Below are 27,397 nucleotides of genomic sequence, written 5' to 3' on the forward strand. Positions count from 1 at the left end.
AGAGAGAGAGAGAGAGAGAGAGAGAGAGAGAGAGAGAGAGAGAGAGAAAGGAGGAGGAGGAGGAGGAGGAGGAAAAGCCATCCTTCCTCCTGTGGATCCATCAGTAGGCAGGAGACGGATGCAAGCTCTCCTCCCTCTCGCTCTTTGGCGTCCATCCATTCCATCCACCCATTCATTCTCCTCCAAGGGGCTCCAAGGGCGTCAAAAGCGGCGACCAGACCCCTCCACCCCCCCACAGTACTGAGCTACACATATATGCATGCGGGCGTACGCGTGCGTCCTCCGTGCGTTTAGCATAACGTGTGCGTCTGCTCCGGCCGTGGAACCGCTGACATGAGGAGCTGAAACTGAACCGACACAAGGATGAAAATGCTCCGGTTTCGCAGCCCCAGCATCCGCTCCTTGGACCAGGAGATCCTCTGCACGATCCGGTTACTGGACGATTCCGAGATCTCCTGCAGCATTCAGGTAGAGCCTAAATCCACTCACACACTGTGATTCCTGCAAATACCACATGGCCGCAGGTGATACATTCACTCCCATTATGATAGAGACAGCATGATCCTCTGTGATAAAGCTTTAACAAACCGCATTGTTTTGGTTTTTTTGTTTGTCTTATTCATATCACGAGGTGATTTCTGGTACAGGAAGATCAATTGTAGTTTCCATGCTGCCGAGATTGAGAGGTCGCTGCTCATTTTCTTTATGCTGAACTGAAGATAGAAAAAATAAAAATAAAAATGAATATTCAATCGTGATGTGTGTATTTGTAGTGGGGAAAAATGGTGGGATTCTTGAGGAGAGAAGTTATTGTGAACTTTTATAAATGATGTGGCTTTATGGGTGTGGTGGTGGTGACTTAATGGTGACAACAATAATCCCAAGTTCAGTCTCATTAATTGGATCTCTCCAAAGCCAATTGTGAATGAATGATGAAGAGAGATACATGTTTATGCCCACGTGCTTTCTGGCCTCCTGTCTCTTGAGACCATATATTGTTCATATTCTGTTTCCACCCAGGAAATCAAGTCAGCTTTAAAGACAGGAAAAAAGTCAGCTGTGAAGCAGAGAAGTGATTTTAATGTTCATCTCAGACTGAGGCCAGTTGAAAATGAAGGATTTAGGTTTACTCTAAACTGTTGAGCCAAAACTCATTATCTTAATGTAGTTTTTTGTTGTTGTCGATATATAATGAGAAATATAGCAATCTTCTGACAATTTGAACAGAGAGATTCTAATGACTGAAATACTCATGCAGTTGTGTTTATCAGTTATGAAGTGAATACAAAACATTTCAGATCAAGTACTTGTCTTTTGCAAGGAGAGTACAGGAGCCTGTGGAAGGGAATCTTATATTTCTAGTCATTAATTATATTTTGCACAATTGATTGTGTATGGCATTACCCATTTCTGTTTTTTTAACTTTTTATCTATGTTCTGTGTTTTTTTTTACCCTGGATTATTTATGACGAAACTGTTGGAGGGCAAGCGACAGAACATTTTGATTCCACTGTGTGTCTCGTATGTACAGCAGAATTGACTTTGTCTTGAAACATGAGAGCAGAGAGATGAAGGTGTGGCCACTGGAAATGTCCAAAGTGCCTTCTGTGTTGGTACCAGCTGCAGCTCTGTGCTCTGACTGAGAGGTTTAAGGTTGTGGTTAACATGAAACTTAAAACCTGGGATGTTATGCAGTGAAATATAAAAGGGAGGAAAAACACTGGATCAGTGATTCCAGTCAGTAGATCCTTACACTGATCTCTTTCGAGATTGCAGATTGAAACTCTTCCTCAGATCCAAACAAAGTAGAAAAGCTGGGGTCCTTCTGTTTTCACTATAAATTAGGTGCTGTGTTGTTCCTCAGTTTCTCTTCCCCTGAGCTGCAGAAGCTGCCAGTAGGTAAAAGTAAAATCTTGCAGATCTGCCAAATTTGTACTCATAAATATGGAGTACATGTCTTGAAGAGTGATGATGCATATAATATGTGCAGTGATAAAGAACTATGAACAGTCTGGGTGGACAATAATATATTCTGTTATATTCTGTTGAGTTCCATCTCCAGCTATGCACCAAAATCTGTCAAAACAGCAGCGGCTTGTTGAGTTGAAGTGAGTTTAAAGTGAACGGAGTGATCGCAGCTCTGAGCAGCAGCCCAGACTGCCTTCAGAGGAAGTTTTCCAGCGGTTCAGCCGTGAAAACTGACCCTGAAAAAAACACACAAAACACTCTCTGCACGTCAAAGCGACAGTCTCATTGGTCTTCTGCATGTAACTATTAAATGATTTATTAAATGCCATCAGGTACACTAGCAGAGCAAGAGGAGTGACAGAGGAGAAGAGATCGTGCCTCCTGTGAAAGTGTGTTAAACTGCGTGTCCACGTTGGAGAACATTAAGGTGTAGCCTTTGAATGCCCGTGTCCACGCTTTTGAACGCGTGTGCGTGCTTTTAGCCTCGTGTCTGTGTGTCTGTGCGCGATAAGGAAATGGACATTTATATTTCTAGCTGACTGCGTCTTCCCGGCTTTTCTTTAATGGCTTTGTGTTCCGGTGCTGAGCTGCTCCTTCCTACATATTTCATGACATCCTGTGCTCCTCATGCTACACTTGTGCGACTCAACAACAGCACTTCTCCTCTTTCCAGTGTACACAGACTCCTATCTCTCACTTTATCCGCCTGTTTTTTTACTTTGCAACGCCGCGGTCTGTCTTACTTTTTTATTTATTTATTTATTTTGTCAGCTCTGTTTTCTCACATTGTGCTGAAAATATAGGTCAGGATAAACTGCCAAAGACGTCGCTCAGCTCTACACATAGAATCAGAGGAATTATAATGTTTTGTGAACATAAATCACAACTGAATTGTTTCTCTAATGCAAGTCTTTGATCTCCTTCCTTGCTTTAACTTTCCCCAGAGCGTAGAACTGGGTGTATTAGCCAGCTCCCGTTGGGGTGCAATGTTTTGCACTGCATGGATAATCTTGATGACTGTAAGATATCTTGAAATATTCCAAGCGTGAAAGTTTTCTAAGAAAAGAAACGACTGTGGTTTTTTTGTTTTTTTTTGTGGTGAAATTGATTGTTAATCATCATTTACTGTCACTGCACATTTAAAAATACAACAGTTGTATCTGCACAGTGCTTTCCATCATCAGTGTGATTCAGACTGCTTTACATAAGACAGTACATGTAAAGGAGGCACGGGATGATATAAAAAGAAACATTTAAATTGGATAGTAAAAGGAAATGAGCTGAAATTCAATTCAACACAATAATCTGTGCATTAAGCATTATGAGTGCTGTTTCTTTTAAGTTCAAGCTATGAATCAGTGATTCCGGATTTAATTTATTAAAAGGCTGTGTGAACAGAAACCTACAGCAAATCTGAAACTGTTCTGTATTTCATGTAGGATGAGAGCGTTGTTTCATTGTATTCAGGCTGACGCCAATCAGCACCACTGAAATTAAAACATATAGTTGTTTACACTGGAGGACCACAACAGCGAAAGCCATGATATGAGACGCATAAAAGAATTGATTAGTTTAAAGCAGAAGAGGTGTGCGGACGTACAGAGTGGATCTTTGACAAAGGTCAGATGTGATGGGTAAATTGTGCGGTCGCAGCAGCTCCTAATCAGCGGTTTCAGTGATGGTTCTTCAGCAGGCTGTGATTAGCACCTACTAAAAGTGGTTCATTACAGGACAGCCAGGAAATCAGTGACTGGGTCGTGTGTGACTAACACTTATTGATTTGCGTGTGGAGAATAGATTGGCCTGCGTGGTCCGATCTCACAGAAGAGCAGTTGTGGCACAAAAATCTCATAATGAGGTGTCAGAGCAGAGTCCATCGCAGGCCGCCGTGTGTGGAGTCGACTCGCCTCCGACTGGCCGTGATGCTATGGGCATTGTTGTGCTTCTGAGGAAGAGTTCTAGGATTCATGTGTCTTTCACTATATGTACTCAGGAGGAATTGGGGGGGGGGGCTCTGCTGCCTCTTTGTACAAGGTGTCGTCTTTTCTTCAGAAATGTTGTTTGTGGCTAGACAAAACACATAGAATTTATTTTAAAATCCAAGATAGCGCTTCCAACTCTCCAGCGCAGGCAGTGAAAGTGAGTAAGGTCTTAATCCATTTACATGCCCTTTTCCAATTTAATCTTCTACACAAGTAAATACAAACAAACAAATCAAGAGTCTTTTCCATGGAGTCTCTGCTCAAATGTTGAAAAACTTCCAGAATCTGCAGCAAATATCTTGTCTCTTAACTCCACAACACATATATAATAATATTTTATATTTGTTCATCATTATTATTATTTTTGTAAATTTTCATTCAGACAGACTGGTTAAAAAGCCAAACGTGTATATTCAAATAAATTCAGTGTTCTGTTTCTGTTGAACTTCAATTTAATTTGTAAATGGATGGAAAGATATGACGACCCAAATAACTTTCTTGAGGACGTCCACATGAAAAGCTGTGAGGCCATATATTTTGCTCAGTTCTGCCAATTTGCAAAAAAAAAAAAAAAAAAAAAAAAAACCTCATTAAAAGCAGCTTGTTACATAGTTTTGATAAACCACTGTTACAGCTCAGTGCTTCTTTGTGTGCTTTGTCAGAAAATGGGGATTCAAACAGTAATTTTCAACATCAAAGATGTTCGTGCCAACAACCCTGTACACTGGCGAGATAGCAGTGAAGCTGTTATCTTCAAGGCAAAGCAGTTGGCTAACTTTCAACGCTGACATTCGTTTTTATTAGTTTAATTCTTTCTCATTGACCTCTCACAGGCCGGTCAGAGACTGCCTGCAGGGTGCACGATCTGCATAAAGTCCTGCTTTAGCCACGATAAATCTGTCAATGTACGAGACAGACCTCCACTTTTCTCTTGTAGTTTCCCTCTGTTTTGATGTAAAGTGCTTTTGAAAGGTCTTCATGTTGTGAATCATATGAGGTGTGAGGACAGCTTGCGGCAGGGCTTATTTATTTCTGCCTTTAAGTTAATATTATATTCATCATCTCATTTTGGTTTGACATTAAGGGGAGCTTGCCAGCTGAGTTTAAGGTGGGTGTGGGAGTGTGTTTTGTCTGTGTGTGTTTGGCCCGCAGGGGGTGAGTGTGTCCAGCCTGCTGCTCTCATGTTCCGGTGGTAATGTTAACTCCGACCTGCCGCAGGAGAGACACGTCAGGATCAATACACACTGACCTCTTCTGCTTTCATCTCCTCCTCTGTCACCATTCTCTCCATCCTCCTCTCCTCCCGTCTGTCCATCTCCTCTTTCACTCCCGACTCTTCGCTGCTCCTCTACCTCGATCCCCCTCTCTTTCACCCCACTTATGCTTTGCTCCAGTTCCAGCTTCACATTTACTCCTCCGACAACCTTTCCTCGCTTTCTATTTCTACATCTTCCATCTTTATCATCTTTTTCCCCTCATTCTCCTCCCTCTCTCTCTCTCTCTCTCTCTCTCTTTTCCTCCGTCCTGCTTCTCTGTGACACATCATGTATAATTAAGGCAGATCACTGTTCTTCATGGGGCCAACATCAGTCAGCTGTCAGTGAAGCGCTCTGCTGCAAATGTGGGTGTGTATGAGTGCACATATATGCATGTGTGTTCGCTGGACTGCATGAAACATTTAAAAGTAGTCACTGAGCCAAACTTGTGCAATTATGGACATTAATCCACTATAAACATGTACACCAGCTTGTACTCGTGAATGCCTGCTGTAATTCATCCTGCTGAAATCTCTGTCTCCATTTATTTGTCGATCAGCTCATCAATACAGGCGTGTGCGTGAGAGCAAAGACAAGGCATCACACTTGTTTCCGTTAGTAGGTTTTCTTTGGCGAAAGTTATAAATAGCTCTCGTTTTCTATTCTTATCCCGCTTGCCGGCGTCTCTTTGATGCTCCCGTGAAGATGACTAAAGAGAAATAATAACCCTTTTTCTGTCTCTGCTTTCAACTGGAAGGAAGCAGAGATAGATGAGGGACAGAGAGAGAGAGAGAGACAGAGAGAGGGGGGTCAATTCCCTAAATTAAGATGTGCAGTGAGGAAAGAAAAGGAGATGGTTTTTCGGAGAAACTGTTTGGTTATACGGTTGGTCAGAATCTATGAAGTTTGAGAGTGACAGTGGGAAATCATCAAGGTGTTGGAAGAGATGACAGATAAGATGAGGCAGAGTGGCTGTGAAAGAAAGATTAAGCAGATTAACAGATGAAAGAGATTGAAATGAGACTGGCAAGGCATGCAGATTTTGGAAAAGGAAGACACAGGTTGAGAAAAGAGGGAAGAGCGAGCCAGGAGAGAGTAGGAATTTTAAAACAGGTGAGCTGCTGACAGAAAAGAATTGAAGGAAAATGAAGGTTTGGAAAGAGAAGAGGTGCTGCTTTCAGCATCACATCATCTTTACAGTGGTCAGGCATTTTTCATCACTTTACTGACCTTTGATCTCCATTAATTACTGCTTAAATCAAACAAGTTCACCATCGTCACAAGTGTCAGCTCAACCACGTCTGCATTAATATGGTTATTTATGCATTTCTAACTTATAGCAGGTAGAAAGAAATCTGCAGGTGTAACATCCGTGACCCTCAGTACAAAATGTTCTTGACGGTAAACTCTGTAATGACGTCCTCATTGTGTGAGTGTGAGTCTGTGGCGTTTTCCCTTGGAGAAGCACATTGACACCTCGACACACACACTGACTAACCGCATCACAGATAGAAACAAGCACATATGCAGCGCTACACTAATTTGTGCTGAAACATGCAAATGAGCCAACAAACAGATCAAGTTACAATATTTGGCAAGCTTAAATGTGTCGTTTCTCCACCTTCAGTTGTTTTTTTTTGTTTTGTTTTTTTTCTCATGCATTCCTAGTTTTTTGGCTCTAAATTTTGAACCTTCTGCAGTACAAAGATAAGAGAGCAGCTTTGGTGTATTCTCCATGCTCACACACTCCTAACAGCAGTGTTGCGGCTGCATCCCTGTCGTTAACGTCACACTTTCGCCGCCACGCCGTCCCGATGAGTTAGTGTCTGACTGCGTTAGGACCAAGACTGATGACGGACCGTTTCTCAACGGCCCTCCAAAGGATACTGGTAATATACAGCCGTGCCTCAAAGCACATTACGCTGTGTGTCCAACCATGAACTCTATGTGAGGAGCTGCACGGGACATGCTTTATGTCATGTGTGTTAATTCGTACATGCCTGTGTGCTGGTGTGTGTATGTGTGTGTGAGTCTATGGAGCAGTGAAAGAGGCGATACGGTAATTGGTTTCTCTCCTTCAACACTGGGACAAGGTCACAGTCACCGCGCTGTGACTCCTATGGATGGAGAGGATTATTAGCTCAATCATATATAATAATGTAATAAAGGTATAATTGTGTTTCTTCATAAAATCTTTGACAAGTGACCACAAGAATTGTATATTACAGGAAACAAGGACTTCCTGAATATCCACTCATTTAAAAATGGATTTACTATTTTAAAAAATGTTAACCATCAGTACGTGTTAAAAAAATCTATATTTATAACAGTGTTTAAAATGTGTGGGGGTTTCGTACAGGTATTTGATGACTTTACATTACCTTTAAATCTGGATGTGAGTGTGTGTCTGTCTTTGTTGACCTGTAAAGGATTGGTAACTGGTGGTGTAGAAGATGGAGAGACAGCCTGATTGAACTTTAGAATTGTCTTCCGACTGAGACAGTCAGTGCAAAATTTCCCACTGTTAGCCCAGAAGCCACAGAAATATTACAGTCAAGCAGAAATTCGTTGCCTGGTGAAACAGCTCTGCAGCTTTAAAACCTCAGAGTCAGCTGATCTGATGTGATCTTATGTTGGGAGGAAAAATGAAAAGTTCTTCACTGTAGTCTGTCAATAGGATCTAGTTATTGATTCAATAAGAATGCCAACGCTGTGGCCCCTGGAAAGAGTCTATTATGTTTGTGGGTCAGTGGTTGAAGGGGTTAAAGTTAAACTGCTCTTTGTGCTGCTCATGAGATCAATGCTGACATATGGCACACTGTTCAGTAACTCTCACGTTGTCCCTTTTTAAACAAAGATGGTGGGAGCGGGGTGATGGTGCAGATATTAATCCGATTTTCTCCACTCACGAGAGACATGACTCATTTTTCAGCTGATCATGTCTTTGATCTTCTGCTGCTATTTTCCAATCTTGAGTCAGTCATTGCTCCAGAGGATGGGATGGATTGACATCCAGACTTTACAGTTAACTTTTACTATTTCAGACAATATTTTTTGCCATCCATCCATCCATCCATCCATCCATGCATACACAGAAGCCTCCTGGAGTTTATATATTCCTTTCAAGGATTCATGTCATTTATTTCTAGTACAAATTTGAAGAAAGACACTAAGGCCATGCAGTATAGTCCAGTCAGACAGTCTGTAATTAGTCAAATGTGAGAAAAGATCCTCTACATGCTGAGAAATGGGACTTTGAAGGGGTTTAGACTGAGTTATTATCTCCTGCTTTAATTGCCTACACCGCTCTCACCACATCCAATGTCCAGCTCATTGATTCGTCTCAGCCGTATCCTCTTCGGACCTGTGCATCGATCTCTTCATTGGCTTTGGGTGAGAAACACAAACTGCCTTTTGAAACATTGGCTCTGTTGATAATAGAAGGACAATGTAGCCACACGTGCTCAAAAGCCAGCTTGCACACACAATCTTAATTGGTAAATGAATTGACAAATTGGCTCACTTGCATCTGAAACCAGTTTCCCTGAAGAGCCACAGCGACAACAACTGGGAGAGAAAACAATGTGGCTTTTGTCTCGGCCAGCTCTGAGGCTGTAAACTGGGTGTGTGTGTGGAGGTGAGGATGACACACCGTCATCTTCAAACTCCCTCATGTCTCATTCTCTCTCTTCTGAAGATTATTCCCTGCCCGTTTATACAAAGAGGAGGGAGCGCTCCTTTCTTCATGAGGTCATGGCAGAAATTTACCGCTTCTCCACAGCGTTCCAGCTCAGCCAATTAGGGATGCCGTGTCATGAAATGAACTGTGTCGTAGTAGATAAGGACCCGTCATTATTGAGCCGGCATGCATATTAATTAAACAACAAGCGGTGTTTAACTGGGCCAGGACACCCAGGGTCCTAGTGCTTGACTCGTAATTGTCACAAATTTCTGATTAGAGCAAATCATACAACCTTCACTTAACTGAAGAGTATGTCCTTTTTTCTGTTTGATAAATGAATTGGGTTTGTGTCCGTCCTAGTCTTTCTAACAGAGACATATCTCCTTTCAAACTGTAAGATGAAAATACTTTTAATTAGATTTTCAAATGGTAAATGGAGTCCCTTTATACAGCTCTTCTCCTTCACTTGATCAGTCCCCAAAGAGCTTTTCACTGTTAATCACGTTCACCCATTCAAGGCAAGGCAAATAGTATGGTGAGGGAAAGTTCAAGAGTGCTTTATTATACCACAAGGTGTTATATCTTTCAGCAAATATAAATGGTCCCTTTAGCAGTTTTTATTGTAGCTGCTAATGAATGCAATGAACCAACACTAAAAAGTTACAGAAAGACTGGAGATATGGTCTGGGTTTTGGGTTCAGTCATTCGCTGAGCCCTGAGCTCAGAGTGCACATCTGGACAGATGGTACCCTGAGATCCAATGAAAAAACATTGCAGACATTTCTTCAGGCAGATTTGGGTCAAATTGATGTAAATAGTCCAGATCTGATGACCTTTTGAATTAACAATAGATGCAGGGTGAATACAGAACTGAGTCCATGTGATTTTTTTTATTATTACTCAGCATGTTGGCGAGTTCCTCTTCTGTATTTTACCTGGTTTTGTGTTTGCTTGGTCAGCATCTGGAAGGGCTTTCTTTACTTAAGAATGCACACACACACACACACACACACACACGCGCCAGAGTGCACTTTGCTCCCTCTAAACTGAACACACTCCGCACTGTAGCTCTATTTAAAGTGTGTGTATGCATCTGTGTGTTGAAGCAAGTGAGAGAGAGGAGCACTTTGCCGTCATTAGGTGAGATCATGTTGAGACAGGATGGCCGGGTTAAACTTTAATGCCCAGCCTTTGGATGTATAAAATATGTATTCAGCCCTTGTTGGACATGACATAGACTCTTTACTTCTCTCCTCTTCACCCTGAGTCTCGCTCTCTGTCAGTCTCTGTCTCTTCTTCACAAAATCAATCTTTTTTGTGTGTATGTGTGTGTGCTCTCTTTGCTTACGTATTCTCGGTTTAAACATCTCAGCATGTTTGGCCCCATTTCTTTCTGTCTGCTCTGTTTTTGTTTCTTCTCCGTTGGCGTCAGTTCACCTCTCTTCTCCCCACGAACGTCTGCACTGAGAGCCAGACAGAGGAAAGGTGTCGTTTGATGATGTGGCCAGAAACAGCTCCAAGCGTTTGCTGTTTTTTTTTTTCTTGCAGCGTTTCATGTGTTTCCCCCTCTCTGTGTGTGCCTCTGTCTGTTTGCACTCCAGATTTAACAGCTTAGTAACACCGTTGTCACGGATCAGAAGAAAATCCTAAAGAGATCTAGACAGATACACACAAACACACACGAACGCTGAAGGCGGCCGTGCGGCTCAGACCAAACTGAGAGGGGCTTTTTTTTTTTTAACCTGAAGGTTTGCACCACCACACACAGACAATCGCAGTCTGCGCTCACAGGGACATAAAACTTGATTTACTTGCTGGTGTCACGATGATATAATGCAGACCTGAATCAGCCTGCAGGGACGCTGTGAGCCTGAGATCACCGACAGCTGATTGTTTCTGGGGTGACGTAACGGAGGTCAGCGTGAACGGACCGCCAACTCAGCTGTCTGTGAAGACAGCGCGAGGCAAGTTGCTGGAAAAGGCCGAATCGAAATTATTTTCGATTGACGGACCAATTAAGAAAAAGCAGATAATTACCAGGACTCACGCAAAATGCTGAAAATGAAAAGATATGGTTCTGTATTGGAAAAGTGGTGTTAGTTCAGAGTCAGATAGTGGTGCTGACATGTAGTTTGAGTCTCTCTGAGTTAATTATTCATCATTAAAGTAAAAAGGTTTTCGCTGAAATTGTTAACAAACAGGGATACAGTTGCAGGCATGCAGAACTTGACCTAAAACCTGTTCTCAATAGAAATTGATTTGTTGATTGAAAAACAAAAAGAAGCAGCAAGTAAACAGCTGTGCAGCTGTTTTTAAGTCTTGGAGAAAAATAACAAATTGATTTCACTTGATTCCTTAAGAAGTGAGGAGCTTGTGAAAACCTCATTATAATTTCTACAAGAAATCCAGTCCATAGTTACTTTGGTAGTGGCTTTGTTAACGTTTCACTTCATGGTATATTGTAGATGTTTCAAGTTTGTCCTAAAAGATGGATTCCTGTTTGCCAAGATTTCAGTAATGTGATGCAGTTTACATATTGATGATATTTTAGTGCTCAATAGCTCAATTAAAAGAACAATCAATGCTGGGTTTTGTTTGCTTTTTCATTATAACAACATAAGGGGAAGATTTCCCTTTTCTGACTTACTGAGTGAATAAATGTTTCAGTCAGGAGAAGGCATAAATGAATAACAAAGAAAAGAGAAACAGCAATTTTTGGGCAATTTAAAAATAAACACGCAAATTGTACAAAACTATAGTAAGACCGCATTATCTTCCAGTATTTTGATTATGTTTAATTTTTGATTTCTTCAACTGACTTAGAATTCAGTCATCTAAGGTTCAACTTTCAGATTAAGACTATCATGAGGTTAAGTTCTATCAGTAAGGAATATTTGAGAGAAATCAAGAGTTGCGTTTCTCTTTCCTGAGATTTTATGCCAAGGTGATCACAAACCAAACATCGATTTTTCACTCATAATGAAGGGAAAATTATTGCGTAACTGTGTAACATCTGAGTGACTCATATTCACAATTCTCACTTTTTTGTTCTAAAAAAGTAATCAGATCAGTCTAGAGCATTTTGTTTCTCCTTCATTGACATAAACATCACATAAGTACATATTGCTGCAGTGATTTAGTAACTGTATTTTACTGTGTTTGTGTATAAAGGTTTTAAATGACTGGGAATGGTGGTTGATGAAATATTGAAGTGATAATGCGCACCCAGTGTGTTTGTAAGCCTGCGTATGAACTCCTCCTGTGAATACTGGACGAGTACACTTGTTTTATTTTTTAATACTTCTTCACTGTTGGATGCGTTGACCTGAATTTGTTGCCTGCATTCCTACAGTGTGCTTTTAATGCACTTACTAAGCCAGTGTTTTGTTTTTGAATAGTTAGTATCTCGAAGCAGCTGTGGTAGCCTCCTCCACGGTGAATCTCCTCCAATATTTCTACTGTTTTTAGCAAACAAAAGATTTTTTTTTACTGTTCTAGAACAACCGCCGATTCATTTCCAGCGAACACCTTGCACTTTTTGTTTGTTGCTCTGTCAACAGCTTCGGTACACTGCAATTACTGCACACAACAGAGTGTTTACAGAGAAACGGAGCATGACTCAACAAGGAATGTATTTCAAATATTGCCTTGGAGAGATGTTGCAGTGTTTATCCAATATAGCATATGCCGAGGGATTTATATTTGTGTGAAATTAAGAGGGAACACTGGAGATGAGAGATGACTAAAGTCTGGCCACCTTTTTAATTCTGGCAACTTCATATAAATGTTTTGATTGTTGTGTGACTCCTACATTAATGTATATGATTATATGTGTGAACTCATACAGTACAATCAAATGTAGGATGCCTGATGCTGAAGGATGCTGCATTTCAAAAGAAAAAATTACCTCCGAAGACGAATACTGATGTTTATTGAAGTTTTGGCGATGGCTTTCCAGTGTGGAGGCTCAACATCATAGAGCAGTGACCCAGATGAAGAGAGGAAGCAGACAGGACTCTCCTGGGACTGAGTGCTGCTGGTGGTGAACGGCTAAATGGAAATGATGAAGATACTCCCCGGAATGGTGGTGGAGAGGAGGAGAAGGGCTGCATAGCAGAGGTTGTGAAAGGCACAACAATCAATGCATAAATGGCCATGTGATGTTTCCTGCACATCTGGAGGCTGATCCACCGACAGGGCACATTGAGGAATAGTCTAACAGACACACAAAGTTTGTCAAATTTCAAAAAGCGTAGATGAGCATGTGAGTCACCTGTTGTGATCAATCCCTAATTCAAGTAAGATTCTTTACATTTTATTCAAATGTAGCTTTGTCTTTTCTGGGACTCTGTGATGTTTTTGGCGTCTCCACCTCGGTTATTTCTCTCGCAAAGAATCTCTCCAATGACATTTGCCTTTGTAACATTACTGGGAGAATTAGTTTTCTGGTGTGAATGTATAGAGAAGACTAAAACGTGAGTTAATTGATGAGCGAGATGTGGAACTATTTTCATTATACTGTAAAATACCTGGGAGACAACATCAGTTTGCGACACATTGGTTTGGGACACTCTGAAGGAATACAATTAACAATATAAAGCTTCCTGGGAACAGCTCATACGGTGGAAAAGCAAAGTGAAATTCATTGACCATTTACCACTCCATGTTGACCAGGGCAGTTGTCTCATGCAGGTTGATTTGCATGAGGAACAAATACAGTCCGATTATGTAAAAGCAACAAAAACATCAAGTGACTCACAAGTACAAATGATAACAATTTAGTAGATGTTACTATATTTTATATTGAGTTGAAATGGACATGTTTTACCCATGTGATGAAGCCAGACTGCTGTGTGTCAGGTTCCTTTCCGTCTGTGTAAAGTCTGCATGTCTTACCTGTGTTTTCATGTTTTATTTTAACACTCACCTGACTGTCTCGTCTCAGTCGCTGTTCTGTCCTCGATCAGTGTCTCTTTCATTAATATGCTTCACCTGTACCTTCCCATCCCCCAGTGTGTATAAACACTCATTTCTCTCGTGTGTGTGCCATGGTCTGCAACGTCATCTTTGTACCTTGTGTCAAAACATCTCGCGTTCTTCCGTGTGTTCCTCTTTGTGTTTTAGACTAACCTCAGGATACCTTTGAATAAACTGCTGAACTTTATCTCCTTTGTATGAGCCTGCTGTTCTGTTCGCCACTGATCCGTAACCCTGTGTCATCAAATGTGTGTTCATGCGTGTGTTGGTTTGTATGTTTATGTCCGCTGCTGGTGGAGAGTAAATCACAGCAAGGGCAAACGGACGGCTGCTAAATCACTCAGTCCTGCTTAACCGAGCACAGAATTCATCTCCATCAGCAGGTTTTGGAACAAATTATATGACGACTGCATGCATGACAAGGTAATATGATCAATGGAACAAAGAACAGTTAAATGGATATTGATACATTTAGACATGAGGTGGTAAGAATAGAAACCTTACACACAGATTTATGCTTAATGCATGAGAACCCTTCTGGACATCGGTATGTGATAAGTGGATATTGACCGAGGAGCGGGTAATCAATGGAGAATGATTATTGATTGTTGATGTGTCCGTGCTGTGTTCAGAGGCTGGTATTTCCAGAGGCAAGAGGCATGCGGCCGAGTCCCACCAGGACAGATATATCATCGCCGAGAGACCCAAGATTTGCTGACGAGTTTCTTTTGATTGAAATATTTAACCCTGAGCAGGACGTACACGGTCTCTTAATGTTAATATCACCCAGCAGGGGGTCGCTTTGGTGCGGTGGTCGGGATTCCAGCAGATGTGGCTCAGAGGTGTATTGCTCTTATCAGCACAGCGTGACAGATCGCTCATGTGAAAATACAAACTGATAAAATGAAAAACGAATCCCTCCTTTGTGTGTTTTATTTCCTCACAGAGAGACACGAAAGGCCAGTTCCTGTTGGACCATGTGTGTAATCACTACAACCTGCTCGAGAAGGACTACTTTGGTATTCGATATGTGGATCCTGAGAAACAAAGGGTAACTCAAACACACACGCGCACACACAGACACGTATCTACTTCCACTGACTTTCATTCACAGTTTGAAGGTCTAGAAAAACTGAGGTGGATCAACTTCGATCATGTGTACATTTACTGAAACATCCTCTTATTTGTCTGGTAAAAACTAAAACCATACAGTTTAAACCCAGCTCTGGTAAATTAAAGCTTCCGCAACCTTGAAAACCTCTCTTCTGCACTTTTATGAACATAACTTCAGTTAAACTGCAAAAAATCCGATCACCAGTTAATCATCTGCTGAGTGAAACAACTGTTTTGTTTTGTTTTTTTTTTGTCCCCTAAACACTCATCACTGCACCAAATCGCTGCAGAGGAACAAAATCCCAGAAACTGAGTCACAGCTTCTGAGAGTGAACAGTTTCACTGAGTTAGCACAGCTAAGTCTTTTTAAATATTTCAGAGAAAAAGTATATAAAAGACTGCTCAAAATAAAAGTAGGTGTTACACTGACTTCATATTGAAAGAGATTTTTGGAAGTTGTGGATATCTACAGAAGAAAAGAGACCAAAACATTTTCTCTTCACACCATTTTCAGGACTTAATCTTTCTTTCTGCCCTTATCAGGGTGCAAAAGTGGACAGTTTGTACTATTATACACTTTACATTCTAAAAACAGTCTATAAACCAAAAACTAACCAAAAAATACACTGGAGAGCATGTGGAGGTGTTCTGATGCTTTAATGTTTTGTTCAAACGAGGCAGGATTTCATGATTTTCAAAAGCAAAAATATACTTACAACTTGTTCTTTTAAACAACTCTGTTCTACTGAATTAGCAGCTTTATTTTTAGATGCTGTGTGTGTTTGCATTTCATTGACTTTCTCGCTGTTTCTTGCAGCACTGGCTGGAGCCCAACAAGCCCGTGGTGAGGCAGATGAAGTGTAAGTGTCCGTTCTGCTCCCTATGTCTCAGAAGTGTGTGTGCATGTGTAAATGTGTGTGTGTGTGTGTATCTCTCCTGAGGGTTGTTCTGCTATGAGGGGGTCAAGCTTTGCAGCAAACAGTCACCACAGGGAGTTTGAAAGGGTCACAAAGTCATCTACTCTGCAATGCCAGAGTAGAAAATAAAAAAGATTTACAATATATCTACGTAATATAACTCAATTTGTACCCACATAATGGTTGATCTTTTTTGCTTATGCATGAAGAGATTTATTATAACTGTTTGTGGTTGAAGTAGTGACAAAGAGAGGATGATGAACAGCAACTTTTTTCCTACAAAAGACCTCAGGGAGACGAGCAGAGACACAATGAAGACAGACAAAGTGACAACAGGAGCGTTTCTCAGGAAAACAGACCAACAGCCAGAGGGGCGAGAGGCCCAGAAAAGAAATTCATTCACTCACGCAAAGTAGAGGTCAGGGTGGAGGTGAATTCAGTGTACAAGCTGCCTTTAATGGATGTGCATAATAACCAAGTTCTCTTGAAGTTTTAAAAGTGAAAGAAGACTTTACATATGTGGAAGTTTACTTTTTATTTTCTCCTAGCTGAAGCCCGATGACCTCTGATATTTCACTCTGAGTTCATCTGCACTGTGACAAAACCTAAACTAAAACCTTTGAACTGGATGGATGGAAGCAGTATGTTTAGTTGTTATGCATCAAAAATGGATTTTTTTTCATACAATTTTATGTTGAATTTCTCAGAAATAAAATAATTCGTGAAGTTGTGTGAGGAAAGAAATGTACTTACTCTGCAGCACACGCTACTTTTACTCCCCTTGATTTTTCTCTCAGTCAGATTCGTATTACGAGGATCCCTCCTTCCTTCCTCTCTAAAACCAATCAAAATGAAAATGACAATCCTGTGAATGGGATTCAGGTGATAAAGCATAACGATGCTGGCACTGACTGACTAACTAACGTGGTTTGTAAACTGCAGAGGAGAAATGGGATTGCTCTGAATTGGCGTATTGTGAGATACGAGGCGCTGAAGCAACAAAAGGGGACGCTTCTGCTTTTGCTTCATGAAATTTTAAAGCGACTTTCACTTTGTCATCCACAATTTATGCAAAGGTTTGGGGATTTTAACGTACAACAAAAAAGGCGCATACATTTCACATCCAGTGCACACTGCTGTCCACGCTCACATCCTTGAATTTGTCTCTAGTTTAAAGAAAGAGCTTTAGATTTTCTTTTCTTTTCTCCGTCTTCCTCTTCGCTCTTCGAGTCCCTGGCTCCTCCAGCCCTTTTAATGACTGTCCTGTTCGTTCTGTCCCGTTATGAATTAATAAAAGAGCTATTAGCCGTGCATTCTGCTCCGCTGGAACATGTGCGAGAGGACAGGAGGCGCCGGCTCAGAATATCTGTGAAAACGGGAATGAGAGACGGAAGACGGAAGAACGGAGGGAGAAGAGTATTAAATGGGGAAGTGTGTGTGGGGAGGGCGCTTCAAGAAAGGAGGAGGAGGCAGCGATGGAGAATATTGCTGAAGAAAGAAGTCAGAATAGGGAAAGAAGAAAAAAAGAGCAAAAAGGAGAGACTGGAGAGACAGTTTGAGATGTTCGAAGCTGACGGAGATTGAAAGAAAGAGAAGTGGATGAGACGAGGGGGGTGGAGGAGAGTGCTGAAGATCTGAACTGCACTGACACATCACTTCTCCCACCAGCAGGATTTACTCTCAAATTAGGCTTTTATGCATTTGTGCAGCTTTTATTTTGCCGTCGTGCGTCCCGGCTTACGTGCGTGAGCGCCGACTACGTCACATCTCGGCGATTGAGGGCGCGCTCGCGTGTGTTTATGACAATTCGCTCTGCCTCAAATGCCTCTTTATTTCTTAGAGGATGCGTCTCCGTCCCTGAAGTCAGAGCAAATGAGCGGCTCAACTTCTTTGGGGGTGGGTGGGAGGATTGCGTCTTTCATATTGCGCGCCATGTATTATGTAGATGTGTGCTGTTTTTCATGGTGAGATAATACCACAGAGGACGGTGCCATTAAAGGCAGAGCGGCAAGGCCACTCACCCAAGATGTCTACCCTCTCTGCAGATGACATTCTCTCTCTTCCCAGATGTTTTTACTTTGACTCATTGTCAGATTGATAAAACATGGGAATTTCAAATAACTTATTTGAGTATGAAATTATTTTTTAATTTGATCTTGATTTAAAGCATGCTGACAGACGGTGCAGAATATCTCTGAAATCAAAGCCTTTCATCCACAGACTGTGACGTCCATGTCAGTAAGTTTCACTGCTGCTGCTGTTAGAAATGTATTAAACAAACGGTTCTCTGAAACACTGTTGAGACGAAACAAAGGCCACATTCGATAAAGTGAACAATTTGGGGGAAAAAAATAAAAAAAACAACAACAAATAAAAAATGGATCACATATAGTGGGGAGTATAAATTACGGATTTTAAAGGATTTCATATTTGTAACCAGTTGCTGTGTCGGGTCCCGATATGGCTGTCTGTGTAGTGTGTACCGAAGTGCCAGCCTCTCAGAGTAAACGTATAATCGTGTGTGTGTGTGTGTGTGTGTGTGTGTGTGTGTGTGTGTGTTTGTATGACTGTGTTTATATGCAATTTTATTGGATCCGTGAGACCTCAGGAGGGAGTTTAAGACACGGCTGTTATTTGATCCCAACCCCACAGCGTATTATTCACTCTGTGTTTGTGTTTGCTTGTATGAGTGTGTGTGTGTGTGTGTGTGTGTGTGTGTGTGAGAACACTTACATAAGTGTGTATGTTGCACTGTGCATATTTAAACACCATTCAAAGCTTAAATCCTCTCTTGCAGCAAGTACACAGTCACACACAAACACACACAGAGAGATAGAGAGAAATGAAATGCTTTAGGACTCAGATCAAAGGCAGAAGAAACAGACCCCAGCTCAGTGTGTGTGTGTGTGTGTGTGTGCGCGTGTGTGTATGTGATGAGTAATTACTGTAATTATCGAATGACTAATCAGTGTCAGAGGCATACTGTGATTTCTTTTTTTCTGTCCCCAGCTTCTTCTCTCCTTCAGTTTTCCGTAATCCTTATTGCTCAGCTGCTCTTCTTCATTCATTTATCTTTCATCCCCTCTTTTTCCTTTTTATTAATATCCTCTTTTAACCTTCAGGCTTCCATTCCTCTCCACATTCTCCACATTTCTTCTACAAGTTGCTCCTTCCAACTTCCTCTCTTAACTTTTCAAACATTTTCTATCCTGGCCTAAACTTCTGTCTGTTGTGGTTTTTGGCCCTCAGCAGCTCAGCAGCCGTACACCATGTGCTTCAGGGTCAAGTTTTACCCCCACGAGCCCATGAAGATCAAGGAGGAGCTCACCAGGTAAAGACCGACACCGACCAGAGGCGGTTTGTTACTTTGTTAGAATGTGATGAAGGTTATTTCTAAATATATTTCTAATATTCTGTTTTTGAGGTCATTTGTTTTTGTCCATAGCAGATTTGAGAGGGGATCGGAAGGAACATGTTTATTTTGAAGTACTAATAAAGTGTGGATGTTGTTCAATTTAGCATTTCAGTGATAGTTGGAGGAAGACAGAGCTACAAGGCATTTTAGATTGAAGCTATAATCTAAAGCTGAAGGCTCGTGTTCACATGAAGGATTAAAGAAATCAATCAATCTAACTGAAGCAAATAGACTTCTACAATAAAGTGCCATATTTAAAGATGTTTTGATAAAGGTGACGTAGCAAATGTCTTTATTCAAAGATTAAACTTCACGTTTTTTTAAATTCTCTGTGAAGAACACTGTCAAGAAAAAATAAACTCTACAAACACTTAATATACTTTATGCATAAATAAACTCTTTGCACACTAATCATATTGTAAACACAATAAATGAAATGTCAACAGACTCTAAATATGAATCATTTCTAAATGCAATAAACCATAAGCAAAATGATTAAACTATTAGCACAGTAAGTAGTCTAGAGTTAAATTAACTTTAAGTATAAAACGATGAACTCTCAACATAAATTAATCCTGAACACAATAAATAAACTGACAACAAGTGCATGCACACCATGAAGCTCTGCAGAATGCCTGATAACAAGACGCGCATCACAATCGGGTGTGTTCAAGAGGCTCACATTGAAACCGTGCTGAGCGGCGGCCCTCCAGGACCAGGTTTAGATAGTTCAGATGCCCGGTGGTTGTGTTCCAGTTATCGAGCGACAGCAGTGAGGCTCCAAGGTGAACTTAGGTCCTGATCACACAGAACCAGCAGACTAAAATGTTTTAGCTTACTTGTTAGATTCAGCCAGGCAGGTGGATTAGGTTTTCAGGGGTAAAATAATAAAGATACAGAATATGAAGTCAACTATGTTCAGATTTATTAAGAGTAATTATAATTTTTTCCTCGCTCCCCCACCTTCACCAGTTCTGTTCAGTGTCCTGTTTTAGAAAAGTCGAGCCCCCCCCCCTCGGCTCTGCCTCCTGGAGGACCACCATCACACTGGCAGTGTGCTGATGAGTCTGGAGTGGAGGATGAAACCGAGCAGAGTTTAGAGGGTTCACAGGGAGCTGCGGTTGGTGATGAAATCCACTGAAGTGCTCAATATTGAGTTATTTTTGGGAAGGATTTTTTTTTTCCATCATCAAAATCCCTAAACTTTATGCTAATGTGTGTGATGTAGCTCGTGCTCCAGTTTGCAGGGTGTTTTTTTTTCTGAAGTCTTGTCAGTTCCTCTCTCAACTTCAAAAACGTTCCTGCCTATGTATGGAAAATAGACGAACAGAAAAATCTAATTTGTGTGTGATTGTGCGTGTTTCATCTTACACAGAATTCCAACTTCAATGCTTCCGGGTGTGATTTCTATGAAACATGGTACAGAGTTATGCTTGCAGGTGTGCATCAGCACAAATGCCTTTTAAATGAATCAAATCTTTTTAACAACTTTTTAATAACAACACATTCTGCAGAAAAATCAAGTACATGTTTTAAGTCTCATGGTCTCCAATCACTAACGTTAAAATCTTAGGCTAATAGTTGGTGATGCCTAAACTGACACGAAAATATTGTCAACAAATAAAATTGATAAAGAAGATATGTTTTGAGATATTGCAGATATCAACTCTGTTTTTTGACCACATTTCATTTATGTACAAAGTATTGATCAGGATATCAACTTTGATTTCGTTGACTGAGAATGGGGATACGTTTCCAAAATATGAACGTCTTTGAAAAGTTGACTCTTTTATCAATTAATCTACACTCAAAGCATCTCACTCAAACCGTTTCAAGCTTTTCAGTTGTGATTTTTTTTTTCTCATGGATGAAAAAATGAGAAAAACATGTAATATTATGAAACACAAACCTAGAGGTAAAGACTGAACTATATGTCATTTAAGACAAAGTAAAGTAAAACCACCAATTAAAACAATAACATGAGAAAGGATTGATAGTATTTAAACAAAACCAAACAAAAGAAAGAAGTTATTTAAATGGGAATTTAATTTGTTTCCAGGCCAATTTGATAAACTTCCACGCTTGCTTTTAGAAATTGACTCTAAAAATAAAACTATTTAGTGACAGCAGCCGGCTTTTCGCTCCATTCTATCTTTCATGCGCTCCCTCTGCTGCTCCGTTCACTCAAAGTCAACAAAGCAAGTTTAATGAGTCAGTTTGACTCAGTGGTGTGCAAACTCATCAGTATCCATGGCAACACATGCCCCCCTGTTTCAGCACTGCTGCATGATTTATTTTTTTTGGGGGGAGATCTTCTGCATACCACAAGACAAATTTGTATGTTAAAATCACATACATTAGTACGTTTCCATAGCAACTACAGCATCAGTCTCTGCAGTATGGTGGTGGTTTTCATAGCAACAGCATCATTGTTTTGTCGAGGATGGTGAAGGAATTGGTTTCCTGAATCTTTCTGATTATCCGCAAAGTGTAATGTGGAACCCAGACTTTAAATTTCAAAGAACCCGACACCCTCCCTCTCTGCCTGTATGAAAACTGGTTTGGATAAATCTGCTTTGCCTGTTGTTGTTGTTTTTTTTTTTTAACCTTGAGCTCCTGTCTGTGCACATCCAGGTATCTCCTGTACCTGCAGCTGAAAAGAGACGTCTACCACGGTCGTCTCCTCTGTCCTTTTGCCGAAGCTGCATATCTGGGAGCCTGCATCATCCAGGGTGAGGCCTGCTCTGCTCACTGGCTGCTTCTCCTGATTAAACACAGCAAAACTGAATCTTCTGCAACAATTAAGATTAATGCGAAACATGCACGACTACGTCCTGTTTTCCACTAAGTTAGTGGTTAATCTCATTGGGTTTAAACCTAACGGCGACCATCCAGTCAATGGAGTTGAGAAATGACTGTGACAGGTGTGGGTCTTTAAGAGTACATCATCTTCCACAAGCGTTTTAACTTTTCCTGCTTCAGCCTCCAAACTGAGACACAGTTTGTGGCGGGCTTCATTCAGACTTCATTATTTATTCCCAGATGTAGCTCCAGTGCTAGCTTCAGGACTAAATATATTTACTTCACTCTGCAGTCAGGAAGTAAGCAGCTGTTCTCCTCTCTACATCTGTACCCCAGCTGTGAACACATACTCAGTGTGACACTGTAGCCACTTGATATTTTATCAAATATTTAACTAAAATAAAGACACAATATAACCACTAACATTGCAACAGTGTATTCAGCGCGAGAGAAGCCACCTGACATTGTTTCTGAATATGCTTTGTCATGTGCCAAAAATAACATAAAAGTGAGTTTATAACAGTTTACACAGAGATGGCAATATAACATATTTAAAAAATATATATTTTATTAAAAAAAACAAGTGTAAGACACTGATGAACTTAAAAAAAAATGTTTTTTTTATGTTGTTCATCCTCAAGAGTGTGTATGACCATCTCAGAAAAGTCTAGTTGTCTTTGATGCAGCCTGCTTTTGATTCAGCGGTCTGTATTCATCCACACTGCGAAGACTCAGGGGTGAACGAACTTAACTCAGCTCATGACGAGAAAAACCTTCAACGCTACCAAACTGCCATTCGCTGCAGTGTTGATCTGTCTCATTAACTGGCTGCATTTCAAGTCATCAGACCGGCGTTGTAATCCTGAAACACAGAGATGAACGTGAACCGCTGGGAAAAGGAATAAAGAGGGATTTCTCTCTCCAGTCGGCTCCTCTAACAGTTTAATGTTGAATCACAGCGCAGAGCCACTTGCTTTAATATGGATTAACAAAAGATTAAGATGAGCTGTATCATATAAATGAACTCCCCTGGCTGATGCTCGTATCGCTGAAGTGCGCCGCGCTCCCTGATTGGCTCGTCTCCCCGGAGAGCGGAGTGTGACTGGCTCAGCCGTCTCATCCCGGAGCGCGTCCGCAGCGAATCATTGGCTGCTCCGTTTAACAAGGACAGGTCCCCGTCTCACATTATCAGGGCGTTGATTATAGGACTGGGAAGCAGTTTGAGGATTATTGTTTAATTAAACTCCAGGCAAGTTTTTCATTTATCCTTTATTATGACGGCTAATTAAGAGTGGATTTAAAATACAAATTGGTGTCCGTAAGGAGTCTGTACTGGACTCGCTGATGGAAATATTAATCCGTTCAGGGTTATCCGTATCAACTGCTTTCCTTATGTGGAAATGAAAACATCTATCCTCAAGGCTGTGTTTTAATTCATCCAGTCACAAGATGAGTCTGATTATTCGGATGTTGATGAAATAATTTTGGGTGTTTGGAAATCACTCTTTTGAAAAACGGCTTGATTTGAGATATGCATGAAGTATCGACTGCTAAGTGTAAATCTGCAGTCCGAGGCTTGTAGGTTGGCAGGTAAACTGCTGGCATTGCCATATTGGCATATTATAGCTCAATAACTTAGTCCAATAGGACTGAGAAGATACTGCATATCAACTAATAAATACCTGAAACATGTAATGACAGTAATCAGAATCATAACACCTCAAGTAAATTGCAGAATGTGCATACGTTTCTTTTTTCAATGGACTCAGAGTTGCCATAAAAAAAGCTGCATATTTCACAAAGTGTTGCATTCATCTTATGGTACAGATGACGAAATAACTTTTTCACCTGTTTTCATGCTGGATTCGCCCTGTGCTTTCAGCTGAACTGGGGGACTACGACCCTGAGGAGCACCCCTCGGACTACATCCGGGACTTCAAGCTTTTCCCTAAACAGTCCCTCAAACTGGAGAGGAAGATCATGGAAATACACAAGAACGAGCTCAGGTAAAACGGGCGTCGTTTTCTGCCAGTCCGACGGGGTTGTTTGTCATCTGCAACAAAGTCTTTTTTATCAGTTTAGCGTTTGATGCTGGTGGCAAAGCATGGAGGGCGCCTCCTGTAATCTCTGCTTTCAAAACAGGCTGCAGAGGCAATTTTATACTCTGCAGACAATAATGTTGCCTCTGTTGTTCTGGCAGGAGACAGAACCATGATTCTGGGATCCTTTGTGCGTCATAGCATCGCAGAGTTTTTGCACTGCAGTGTTACAGTCCAGAGACGGCTGAGATGGGATTGAAGTTCATTTGCAGAGGAATTAGAGTGAACTATCCATCAGAATTGACATTTCAGTTAAGCTGACAGACTCAAACATCCGGTCCAAACCTGAGCACCACCAGGCAGGACGGCATCGGTCATAGGATGTTTGATATAGGTCTGGGCAAAAGATTGAAATTCATGATGAGTCAGATTCAAACTGGAAGGATACAATGTTGTCTATATCCATACAGCTTTTTGTGTTTAATTCTTTGTTTTAAGAATTGCTACATTTTCCTATTTCTCTCCTGCCTGCAGTCTCTCTCACTCTGAGCCAGCTGCGCTCACGGCCCCGCCCCTCCTGATTTCACCCATCAAATGTTGAGAAGAAAAACATAATCTGCAGTAAAAGAAAAAAAAAGCAAACATGTTTCGACCAAAAGTTTCACCCCCTCTGGAGTTGTATGTCTCTGACAGGAGGGAGCGTTTCCTTCATGTTTTCAGTCATTGCGGTCAGCTCTGTCAAACCGATGGTTTGTGGGCCAAACCCGGGACGCCAGAGGGTTCAGTCCGGCCTGTGAGATGACTGTGCATATAGCTGAGCCAATTGTTGCATTTTTAGTTCCATCAGGATTGAAAGAAATATTTCACTGGCAGAAAGTTTAAAATTGGCATGATGTTGAAATTGTACTTGTTTTGAATATATTACATTTTCATGCATGTTGTCAATTGATTTGAACTAAAACATTTGGATTTGCGGATGTTTGTAGATTTGTGTGCTGACATTTCACTGGTCTGACCCCCTCGAGTTTCTCCATCAGTTAAAATGAGTTTGACAGCTGGCTTTAATACTACAAACATGCACTTTTTTATGCATAACACTTTTTTCCAATGTTTTTCTGGAGAATTCACACAGTTATTTTATACAGCTGGCCTGGAATAAAATTGCCTGTTTTGCAGAATCGAGTTTACATCATATATCGCCATTTTGAGAAAAAATATTGCTATGACTTTTGGACCACATTGACCAGCCTTTTTTTTTCTAAGTGATTAATAGACCCAATAACCTGCCGTATGATATGCAGGTTTTTTTTTTTTAAATTTTATTTTTACTTTTGTTCATGAAGTTGACTGAATGTTATGTGAAATAAAATTAGGGTAACGTGAATTAGAGGATGAAATCAATGCACAAAGAAATGTCTGAATTAATATAATTGTTATGCATATGTAATGACATATAATGACATTTAAGGACACACTGCAAATCTTACTGCTTCTACACAGACTAAAAATATCATTAAACTGTGAGATTACATGCTGCACTGTAATGCAAACACAAACAGAGGCTTTTACCAGCATGAGTGTCCCTGTGGCTGAAAAATAAAGTCCTGAAGTTTGTGACTGTCGCCCTGACAGCGATTATGGAACATCAAAGACAAATCCCTTATTTCCCACAGCACAGAGGCAGATGATGCCAAGTTTCCTGCGTCCGCCCCACAGGGCCTGTCTCTACAGTGTGTAGATTAGCGCTGAGCTGGAGAGTTACCGCAGGTGATTTCTGTGGGTTTTTAATGCAATATTCAATAAATGTTTTTTTTTTTTTTAAAAAAGGTTTGATTGTTTTTGCCTGCGTTGACAGTTTAATAATGATATGTACAGTATGACCAAAGTCATAATGAGCATCAGTTTCTTCTGCTCGGTAACTTAGTAGAACTTGAGCTGACAGCAATGCTTATTGTGAACAGTTTTGGCAAAAAATCTTTCAAGACAACCAAAAGCTGGTTCAAATGAGAAATAGACAAAAATGTCATACAAATTTAAGGTTTGGGTCTCCAGATGATATCATCTTATTGTGGATAGCATTGATAGTAACCTGCTGATTTAGCAACCTAGTAGATTGACTATGCCGAAATAAAAGCACTGGTATTGATTTTTATGTGTAGTTGCATCTGACAATAAAGTGAAATCCAATCCAGCTAAACCAACAGAGGCACACACACGGTGTATTATTCACTGAAATGAAACTCTCTCGTGCCTCTTCTCCCTTCCAGAGGCCAGTGTGCCGCGTTAGCAGAGCTCAACATGCTCCAAAGGGCTCACAGCCTGGAAACATACGGAGTCGACCCTCATCCGTGCAAGGTAACAGTGTCCGCACTCCCCCGACGCCAATGAAGGAGGCAACAGTGTGTGAAAATGAAGTCTGCTTTTTGTTGTGAAGAAAGTAATGAGCAGAACAACCAAAGATGCAGGAAATCAGATGAGTTGCACAAATTTAAAGTCAGTACTAGCTGAGAAAACTAATATAAGCTGTAAGTTGAGACTTGGAAGGCCACAGCAAGTCTGAAACAATTTAGATGACAATATGTTTATTATTTAAGTTTCTATTGTTTTTGTATATATTATCCACAGTAAGAATGGCTTAAAAAATAATAATAATGATAATTTCATACCCCAATGTCTCATGAATTATTTGATTCCTCTTTTTTATTCTGGGATATGTTGCTTTCCTGCCATCAAAGACAAAATGAACTTGTTTTATAACATGAATGACTGAATTAATTAAGCAGTTGTTTATTTATGGTCATAATTCAACACAAAAGTTATGAAAGGTATTAAAACAGAAATGTGTGGTCTTTCTTGGTGAAATTTAAACATTGACTACAGCTATATATTTGGTAAATGACCAATACAAAGCCATGATCACAGATTATCTTTACATTTCTTTACTTATCCTGGTTTGTATAATAAAGATGAAGATGAACATGTTTTACTCTCCTGGCTGCGATCGGCCTCTCAACAGATCTGAGAAGAGCAGCAAAGATGAAGCTGAGGGAAGGTCAATAAGGTCATCTACAGTCTATATTTTGTAACCCTGGACACATTGTTATGGTAAACTAGAAAAACAATATCATTTGGAGCAGTCAACGGTCAGTGAGATTGATCTTGACTTCAGCAAATCAATATCATTGATCACGACCTCAGAGTGGTAGCACCAAACTCTAAAGTTCTATTACATGTGTTCAATTCACT

At 40.6% G+C, this 27,397-nt stretch overlaps 1 protein-coding gene across 6 annotated transcripts in view; it reads left to right on the top strand.

Moving 5' to 3' along the window:
- The first annotated feature begins 232 nt into the window (after positions 1-232).
- Positions 233-27,397, top strand: part of frmd3 (FERM domain containing 3) — a 45,338-nt gene continuing 18,173 nt past the window's right edge. For 4 of the 6 annotated variants that reach the window (XM_030104363.1, XM_030104365.1, XM_030104366.1 and 1 more), the window contains exons 1-7: positions 233-468; positions 14,812-14,916; positions 15,796-15,838; positions 19,145-19,226; positions 21,945-22,042; positions 23,995-24,118; positions 26,419-26,506. In XM_030104363.1, coding sequence (XP_029960223.1) covers positions 364-468; positions 14,812-14,916; positions 15,796-15,838; positions 19,145-19,226; positions 21,945-22,042; positions 23,995-24,118; positions 26,419-26,506 — 645 coding nt within the window. In that variant the 5' untranslated portion in view covers positions 233-363. The remainder of the gene's footprint in view (positions 469-14,811; positions 14,917-15,795; positions 15,839-19,144; positions 19,227-21,944; positions 22,043-23,994; positions 24,119-26,418; positions 26,507-27,397) is intronic. The other 2 variants (XM_030104364.1, XM_030104368.1) reach the window with 1 other exon arrangement.

This window comes from Salarias fasciatus, chromosome 12, assembly GCF_902148845.1.
Source record: "Salarias fasciatus chromosome 12, fSalaFa1.1, whole genome shotgun sequence".
Classification (NCBI taxonomy): Eukaryota; Metazoa; Chordata; class Actinopteri; order Blenniiformes; family Blenniidae; genus Salarias; species Salarias fasciatus.